At 40.3% G+C, this 10,100-nt stretch overlaps 1 protein-coding gene across 1 annotated transcript; it reads left to right on the top strand.

Moving 5' to 3' along the window:
• The first annotated feature begins 3,292 nt into the window (after nucleotides 1–3,292).
• LOC146704196 (monocarboxylate transporter 13) lies at nucleotides 3,293–9,471 on the top strand. Its single transcript, XM_085461192.1, has 6 exons — nucleotides 3,293–3,595; nucleotides 5,134–5,403; nucleotides 5,895–6,038; nucleotides 6,118–6,824; nucleotides 7,117–7,357; nucleotides 8,940–9,471. The coding sequence occupies exons 2-6, from the start codon at nucleotides 5,169–5,171 to the stop codon at nucleotides 9,143–9,145; spliced, it is 1,533 nt and encodes a 510-aa protein (XP_085317318.1). The 5' UTR covers nucleotides 3,293–3,595; nucleotides 5,134–5,168; the 3' UTR covers nucleotides 9,146–9,471.
• The last annotated feature ends 629 nt before the right edge of the window (nucleotides 9,472–10,100 follow it).

Raw genomic sequence — 10,100 nt, forward strand, 5'->3', positions numbered from 1 at the left:
GGGCATGTTTTGGCTGAGTTTGCGTGTATCTGCAGAATTTTTGACAAGGCTGTCAGCCACTCTCCAGAGGAAGCCCCTTCCAATTCCCCCCTCTCTTTTTCACTCACTAGAATAATTCACACTCAGCTATAAACAAAACCGACTGCCAAACATTCTTGGGGGCTGAGTGTGTGGAGAAGATTGAAAGGATATCTGCAAGTTTTTGAGGTGTGTGAATGTGGGGTGTGTGCTGCAGTGTGTGTGGGTTGGTGCGAGTGATTGTGTGATATGGTTTTTAAGCAGGCTTGAATCCTAAATGATCATTGACTAAACTGTTTTGTGAAGGAGAAGGAGACGAAAGAGTGGGGAAGGTGCCAAGGGCCAGTTTTACAGAACACGACCAGCCTAAAAATGAGCTCTAAAGACATCTTTCAACTCTCACTGGCTTGGGACCCTTTAGTGCAGAGTTCACAAACTCATTGGTCTTTAATTAAAACATCAGAGGCTAATCAAAACGATGCCCTGTTGCATATATGAATTTATAATGAACTGAAACATATTATCCACTTTTTCTTTAGCTACAAGGACATTTGGAAACTGGGAAGATAAAAAATACCCAAAAGATTTAAATCGCTCTTGCAATCCTTGATGTGGTGTGTGTGTGTGTGCGTGTGCCAAGCCTCCAGTAGGATCTGAGTTAAGATTTGTCTTTCATTGCAGACAAACAGACTGATCGGTTGAAGTTGATTTGCCGGACATTTGGCTGCACTGCTAATCAGAGAGCAGGAATGAGGTCCAGTGGTCTGATGCCAGCAGATTCTTTTCCTGTATGATTACAATCTCTTTGTTCTTTTCCAATGACCTTGGCTCATCACACAATCGAGTGTCTGATTGCATCACCATCATGACTGGAAATGAAGAAAAAAAGAAACAACAGCAAAGCTTTAGTCAGCATTTCAGTTAGCCGTGCGTGCAGCAGAATGAATGCAACGCTGGCCATGAAGTATGCTACAAATTTTCCCTGTAGCATTGTGCTTTTAAAAAACGTAACATGGCTCTGGATTCCCTCATAGGCACAAAGATCTGAGACTGTGTGTGAAAAACAGAAAGTTGACTTGTTTGGTGACGTGTGGGGGCAGCCTGTGCAGACAAACACGTCTCTGCTGCAATAACAATAACAGACATGAAGCCAGATACAGTGAAGACAGGCATCAGAGTCCACCCTCCACTGAACAGCACAGTTAATAACACCACCCTGTGCACTGTGTCAGGCTTCAGCAGCACATATTCATTATTCAGGTCTCCATCTCCATCTATACCACTATCCCACCTTCCCCAGTATAGATTTGTAATTCATCACCCATTCTTATAAATCTTTAATTGTTTTAAAGCACTCGTTGGTACGTGTATGTCTGTGTTCTGGGCATTACAAGCAAGCTTTCGCATGAACGTACAATTACTAAAGATACTCTAAAATAGACTGGGATAATTCTTCTGCTGATGTTACATAACAGGAATACATCCAGGAGAGGTAGACTGGTCTAAATTATTACCTGGGTGTTGGACAGATGCAGAGAAAGAAGATTGATTCTTTTATTCCATCCCCCACCGTTTCTGTCTCGCTAAGCTCTAACACCTAAACAGCACTGCCACGCAGTGACCTTCACCACAACACAGGAAAGCTATCTGAAATTTGAATTTACTGAAACAAAGAGTGCGAGTCATCCCCAAATCACATTTATGGATATTATTTTTGAAAATATCAAATTCAACATAGGTTAAGAGTACACAGAGTATATATACTTTTACCACTGACAGAAGATTTAATGTGATCGATGAAGCAGGAAGGATCATTTGCTTCCCTATTAAAGGAAGACTTCTCTCTTTGCTGCCGTCTGCTGACTCACAAGCCCACATAAACTTGGCCCAAACAATGTGCACTTGGCTTTGTAAAGATCCACACTAACAATCTGGCACACCACAAACATTGGTACCGTGCCTCTTTAGTGAACTGTAAAGCTCATAAAAGAGACAGTTCATGAGCAGAATTAATAGTTTGCCAAAGTTTATTGGCAGGTTGTACCACTGAGAGGTGGTTAAAGGAGGTTTACGAGGGGTTTGTCCCAGGTGGTTGTGGGATAATGATGTCACATTTGCATGTCCTTATTTTACCTTTGCTAATGAATATGTCCGTGGTACACAGGAATGGAGCAGATGAATCCAAATCCATCTGATTCAAACACATTCAAGCTAAAATATTATTTATTATGTTATTTTAAAAACAGCACCCGACTAAAAAGGACACCTCATGAATCAAAACTCAGTTTGCTAATTTAAGTATTTTCATTTGAAATTAAAAAAATATATTTATCTTTAGTTTTTCCCTTGAAGGAATCCATTACTAATCATGGGATGACCTTTTTGACGGGATCATATCTTTTTACTTTTACATGGTATAAACAAGTGTTGCTTTGAGCAAGCGTGCACTCCGGGCACCTTTTAACCAACCTTGCCATTTTCTCTTTGGTATATGACGCATTGATCAGAGGAGTCGTGTTGACTGTCTGCAAGGCAGCAACAGAGCAAACATATCACTTGTGAAAGGACTTGCTGAGCTCTCAGCTGTGTTTTGACGTGCCCGGCGCAGAATACAGTCTCAGTTGTCTGAGCTTGTAGCTTTATCTGCATGTGTGGGTGGTTATCATGGACCACATTAATATGGTCTGTCTTTATTTGTCTATTTTTTTTTACAGATTTCATTATGTTGCGGTCAGAATGTACATGTATTTGAGGGGTGTTGAAACACACAACATCTTCCCTATTGAATGATACTGCTCTATTAAAAGTAGCACGCAAGGCAAAATCGTGGTTTTAAAAAACCCAGGATGTTACAAACAAGTGTCAGATTTGGGGATTTGATTGAGAAGCAAATGAGAACATGCGTTTGAACGTATCGTAGTGATTTGTTAACTGCATGATGGACGCGTCACACTCGTGGTCAGAAAGTTCTGAGTAAACTGAAGTAGCTAAGTTCTCTAATATGAAGCTCTTAACTGATTTACTGATACATTGTTTCCACCTTTGATTGTTGTTAGTTAGTCATTGATATTAAATGTTACAGAGAAACGCATGATTGTGTTTATGGTGTTACTCCCCACACACACACACACACACACACACACACACACACACATACACACACACACACACGCACAAACACGTTCACCAAACAGCTGATAAGACAAGTTTAATAAAACTTTGCCCTGCATGTGTCTTTGTTTTCAACATGTCCAGGAACCGTGAGGTACAAAGGTCTATCCAGGTTAGCTGTTCACATGTTGCTCTTAACCTTTTACATCATATTTAATCCTCTGCTGTATTTTATTCCCTATCTCCTTGATTCCTTTACTTAACCCCTTTTCTTACACTTATTGTCCATGCTTGACTTTTGCACCTTTTAACCTCTAACACGAGAAGACGAGCTGCATCTTTTCCTGTGTGAGTAACACCACTACAACCTCAGCATGTGACAAGCCGCTTATGCTTAACAAATCCCACCAAGCTTGGACGGCTGCCCCACAGGAGGAACATCATGGCTTCATGCTGACCAAGAAAAGTAAGGTAGCAATATTATTTTACATGGATCACATGTAAAATCTAATGCTTTGAATTACACTTTCATTTATCTCATCTTATAATGTTGTTGAGCTGTTGGGGTCATGATCTGGATTTAGGTTCAGACCTCTTTCATTCAAATCCCACAGAAGGTGAATAATCTCCATAATTGAAATGCATGAAAATCCTCTGTTCTCTATGCACTCTGTGCAGTTTCATTATCGGTTTTTGTGTTATGTATGTTTCATCAGCAGAAAAGGGAACTGAGCTAAATCCTATCATGTGTGATAAATTGTGCTCTGACTGTCGTCCAAAGAGACCAAGAGACAAATAACTAACAATAGACGCACTTTACTGTTGTCCTTTTTGGACAGACGCAGAGAAAGATGAAAAATGTCCTTTTTCAGACTAAACGCTGGTTGGAATAAAGAGGTGTTGAATGTCTCGATTTATGACAAATGTTTCATGTTTAGTTGATTCAGCAGGCAGAGTGAGTATGGCTTATTGAAATGAAATGCTGCTTAGACAAAGACTAATCCAGCCCTCGAGATTTTAGTCTTGTGGACACACGTGGTGGTCAGTTTGAGGCAGACATCAAAGGAAGTAAATGGACTGTATGTACTGTCTCATGACCAAAGTTACATTGTCAGTGTTATCCAACTGCACCACACAAGTCATCGTTATCATCGGTCAGTATTGCTTGGTGGGAATTACAGCTGGAACTAAACTCTTAACCTAGGAATCAACATTCGCTCAGTGAGTGTTTATGTGAGGGAAAAACTAATAGAATCAAAAACCTCGTATTGACTTCCACAAGATTTTGCATCCTATCTGGATTTTCTCCATTACACCTGGAAATGAAACTTTATGTGGGATCCCAGTTCATCATAAAAGCTTCTCTGAGTTTTTGTCAGCGCTCTGTACACGAGCCAGGTACATATTACTCAAATATATCCACCCATATATTTTCTTAACCACTTATCAAACTGATGACAGCAGGGGAACTTGAGTCTAAGGGTGGTTGCCTGGTTGTACTGTTACACTTTCGAAGTACAGTGCTCTGTGCGAGGTTGCTGAAGTTGCTCTGTTTTTAGGGACTAAATGGTTATTGGAGACAGAATCGCAGCTCTGGCTCTCAGACATACCTGGGCTGGTCTTGTTGTTGCATGCATTAGTAATTCTGTTCACTGACATCATGATGTACATTTTCATATATTAAGTACAGCAGTTGGGTACTGTACTTAGAAGGTAACTTTTTCACTTAGTACTGACAAATTTTAGCCAGAGGTATCCAGATAAGTCTTTCTGTTTAATGTATTCGTGTCCAAAATATGTTGATTTGCATCTGAAATTAAACAAGAACATCATTCAGATTTAGTAGCTGTTCTGAATATCTTCAGTGCAGAGACACCAGCCAATATCTGTTTACAAATTAAAGTCTCTTATGGAAATTAATATCTTGCTTAACAATTTGACATCAAATGTAAAAGCGCCCAAAAAAATAAATAAATAATAACATACTTGTTTTTCTCCCTGTAGATATTTGACTGTTTAAGGAGCCAGCGCAAGTGAACATGGACTCTGCATCGAGAGCTCAGAGGAGAAGGATAACCATGGCGGCAGCTGCAGCCCCCGACGGCGGCTACGCCTGGTTCATCCTGCTCTCCTGCTTTCTAGTTTTTGGTCTGACCTTTGGGGTCATTAAAGCATTTGGTGTATTCTACGTTGAGATACATCGATACTTTGAAACCACAGCAACAGGTACATCGTGGATCACCTCTATTGCGGTGGCTACCATTCACATTGTAGGTAACTATCAGCAAGTTTTTAATCTTAAGCATGTCTGTATTTAATACAAGCGTATGGAAGCGAGTGTGGTGAGAGTAGACATCGGAGCATCCCGACACATTTTCCTATTTTGACAGTATTATCTCGATGCGTTTACCCTTTAAATGCCCTCCACTTTTTAAGTTATGGCCACCAGGTGTCGCACTTCTACAATTTAAAAAATGGTTAAACATTTGACACCCGGTTCTTTTCATGCTGAATGAATTCTACTGCATTAATCACAAAACTACCAGGAGAGTACTCAAAATAATAAGATATAATTTTGAACCCAACTGTTAGGATAGTTTGGTTATATAAATTATATAGCTGGACAATAAAGGACACTCTTAAGTCGACGATTAAAATTCTAAGCAAGTTACAGAACAGATTAAAAAGCATCTGTTATACTATGAAGTGTGTAAATGTTGTTATGGAATCAGTTATATGAGTATGTCCTATGTGTCCATTTGCAGCTCCAGTGGCATCTGCACTCAGCGCACGATTCAGCCATCGTGCTGTAGTGATAACAGGGGGTCTGATGTGCAGCTTAGGAGTTGTATTTGGGGCTTTTGCCAATAACCTCACTGAACTCTACTTAACAGTAGGGTTTCTAAATGGTAGGTGATACAATGCACACAAAACCAACCGAAAACACAACACAGAAAATATCATATTTGCTGTTTTTCTTTGCTGCAGGATTTGGCTACGCTTTAACGTGGACGCCCACAGTGACCATGCTGGGCTATTACTTTGAGAAGAGGCTCCCGGTGGCAAATGCCTTATCCAGCTCAGGAGAATGCATTTTTACCTTTGTCCTCACCCCTTTATTTCAGCTGCTGATTGACAGCTTCTCTTGGAGAGGTGCTCTGCTGATCTTAGGGGGTCTGCAGCTTAACCTGTGCGTAAGTGGGATGTTGTTGAGGCCCCTGAAAGCCACCAAAGATCCTACTAATGGCAGTGAGATAAAAGCTGCAGAAGAAAGCTTGGAAATCAGATCAGTCTCTAAAGAGGACTTGGATGAGGTCAAGTCCAGCTGCCATGTAGGGAAAGAGCTGGAGGATGCTGATGAGTGGAGAGTGGAACTATGTTTTGAAGATCCCAGTGACAAACATGATATGACTGAAGAATCAACCAGCAGAACTAAGTGGACTGAACTAAAGAACAAAATTCTTCTGTATGTAGATTATACCCTCATTACAAATGCTCAGTTCATGGTCTACTCTATGTTTGGGGTGTTTGCTGCTCTGGGTTTCTTTGCCCCAGCTCTGTTCCTGGTTCCCTATGCCCGCAGTAAAGGGATCGAGGAGTACCAGGCAGCTGCTCTTATGTCCATCTCTGCAGTGCTGGACCTCTTTGGAAGAGTGTTTTTTGGCTGGGTGGCAAACCTGAGACTGACAGAGACGGTGCGTTCAATGTAATAATGAACCAGACCTAGAACCATACTTTGAAAATCACATGATAGCAAAGTGCTTCTTATTAACAGTATTACAGATCAAACAGATATGCCTGTTGAGAAAGAAATATTGTAGGTGATGGGTGAAACAATAAGTAAATCATTACAACTTAATATCTACGGAAAGGTAAATAATGCATCGATACTTGGGATGTTCCCGGCGACTCATTGAGAAAAAAAATGTAACTAGCCCTCTAGTCTGAAACTAAGAAACACTCTAATGCACTGTTTCCCATTTCCAGGTGCAGCAGCTGACGGCTACAGTGATTCTGCTGGGTACAGTGTTACTGCTATGCCCGTTGGCTACCTCGTTTTCAGAGCTGGTTGCTTTTAGTGCAGTTTACGGGCTGGTGTATGGTGCAACGGTTGCCATTCACATCACTGTGCTGGCTGAGGTTGTGGGCATCCAGAGGCTCGGAAGTGCACTGGGGTTCTTCATGCTTATACGCAGCAGCGGAGGCCTGCTTGGACCACCTATTGCTGGTGAGTTTTTATAGTGAACACTAAAAACAACAGACATGTTAAACCTTCTGTGAATATCACAAAAGAAATGGATTTTTAACTTTATGTTGTTGCTGTGAAACTCATCCATTTAGGTGTTGTGACTGCAAACTAAAAGGTATAATTATTGAATTGTTGCTTTATATTAACATTTCTATTTGCAAAGCTTTAGAAACATTTCAAGGTCGCAGTGTCCCCTCACATTATCCAATACATAAAGTCTTACACAGTGGTTGTGCTTATGCATTTTTCTACGATGTAACTGCAGCGCACTGAAGCTCAGTGGAATCAAATGAGATTTTGATACCTTGCTTACATTCAGTACTGCTTTACAATTAATAATGGATTTCATCAAATGTCCATCTGACAGAATCCTTGTTATTCTATTTACACTTTCTTTTGTATTTAGAGGGCAAGTGGGTAAAAATCACATTATGATGCTACTTTATGTTTATTTTACAGCTGATCGCTTCCAAATATGTCTTTTTCTTGTTAAAGAGAGGCTCTTTCCCACTGATTTTTCCTTCTGTTACACTGCATTGCAACAGCAGCTGCAGTAACTATGCATGCAACGCAGAAAAAAAGAGCAAAGAGATGACAAATGGCAAATAGACGCCTAACTGGAAGTGCATGTGTCCTTTTTTCAGCTATTTCATCTCACCACCTTGCCAAGATATATTTAAACGAGTTGCAAATATGCCATCATACATCTCCAGTAATCTGTCTGCGAATTTAATTAAAAAGGCATTTCTTGAACTAAATTACAGTAAAATGTTTTTCTGCTCCTCTCCTCTCTCTGTGCAAACCAACACATACCATGAGCCCCGCCTCCCAAATCAGCGAGGATTTAACCTGATTATGGAGGTTGTGACTCACATTCACACACAACACTAAAGAAAAGCAGTTAATAGAGATTAGAAAACATCCGGTGTGATTTGGCATGCAGACAGACAGATACGCTGCCTTTGGTGGAAGATTTATGGTTATTTGATTTTTCTTTAAACAAAAGAAAATGTTGCATAGAAAAATATCAACAAATACTTTTCAGTCCTCCCCCAGTTTCTTACTTTCCTGCTGACATTTAAAGAATCTTTTTATTTATTTAACTCCCTAAAAATCTCTTAATTTGGATAAAAGTGACACCCCCCACATTTAAATGTTGAATTAAAGAACACGCTCAAGGCTGAAACTGACCTCAAATATAGTTAAATGCTCATTGAAGTGAAGTAGATGCAAATATAGCCAGTGGTGTCCTATTTTTAACTTAACATGGTTCCTCTGACACAGAGGCTATTTCTAACTACTTCTACTACTTTGATGACCAGAGACTTGATGGATTTTGAGGATGCATCAAAGATTCTATTTATGTTTCCTTCATGTGCGTCGCTGGCTTCATTGCCTTAGGATGAACCTAATGTTAGTGCAATCCAATTTCTGCCTCAGTCTTTTGCTTGTTCATGAACAATAACATAGCTTAAACATTGTTGTGTTTGTTGGTTTTTTGACAGCGCAGGTGAATTCCAGTGATGAATAGATGTTGTCCACCTTCTACTTTTCCTTTTAGGATTCTTCATTGACAAGATGAGTGATTATGGGACAGGTTTCCTCATGGCAGGGGTGTCTCTCATTGTCTCTGCCTTGTTCCTGCTCCTCCTCCACATAACGAACCGAAGAGGTCAGGGCACAGCTAACAAGAGCCAGAGTACACACAAGGACAACAAAGGACAAAGTCTAGGAGGGGAAGAAAAAGAGGAGCAGGACATGACATGATATTCTGCAGTTGGTGAGTTTAAAATGGTGACTGAGCCAAAGATTGCCATCAAAAAAGGAAAAAGAAGAAAGCAAGGACTGGCAAGTTAAACGTCAAAAACTGTCACCCTGCCATATGTTGCTTTTACGTACACAAACGTCACACAAAATTTCCACTGGAAATAAAGAAATTGTCATTTTGTCATTTTGATATAAACACTTCGCAACCCTCTGTTTACTTTTCACAAAGCACAATTTTACAAAGCGATCTGTCTCGTTTTTGTTATTTTCAGTGTTAGCAGTGTCAGTCCTGCAGGCGTGTTTGCAGTCAGTGGATAGGAACAAATATATTGGGGTTTTTTAAAGATGCATTTGAGATTAATTTCAAGAAAGAGCAAGTAGAAACACATGAAAGGGCTAACCGTTTTTAACTGAATGCTCAATGCTTTTTGTACCAATAGACTGACGAGCATTTTGTACGCTCCCCGAAGCACTGGTAGAAAACACTGGGCTGACTCGTCTGCACAAAGCTGTAGTAATGATAAGATTTGACCTGACCGTTCACAAGGTCATTCTCATATGTTAATAAATACAACTTTGTTACTGAACGTCTTTAATCCTTGTATGGATGATGTGTCTGCATGGACGAGTGCGGAGCCGCTACTTTTAAAATGCAACTATGGCTCCCTCCAGTGACAAGATACTGCTATTGCATTTGCAGCCTTCCTAACTGCAGCACTGAGCTGAAAATGCTGATACATACAGATCACAGAGAGGATTACAGACTATTGGGGGGGGGGAAAAATTAGTTGCAGTTAGTTATATGAAATCCTAAACTGTGTGAAGCATCCTCTCCTTTACTTTCAGGCCCCTTGTAAACAGCCCAGACGTTATCTGAACTATTCAAAGCTTCAACATTGGAGTTTGAAACCCACCGGGATTTTTTCCTGTCCTATGCTGTACAATTTTTGGTACA

Source organism: Copadichromis virginalis, linkage group LG7 (genome assembly GCF_057382275.1).
Source record: "Copadichromis virginalis isolate Kocher_CV1m ecotype Utaka linkage group LG7, C_Virginalis_male_GT1.1, whole genome shotgun sequence".
Classification (NCBI taxonomy): domain Eukaryota; kingdom Metazoa; phylum Chordata; class Actinopteri; order Cichliformes; family Cichlidae; genus Copadichromis; species Copadichromis virginalis.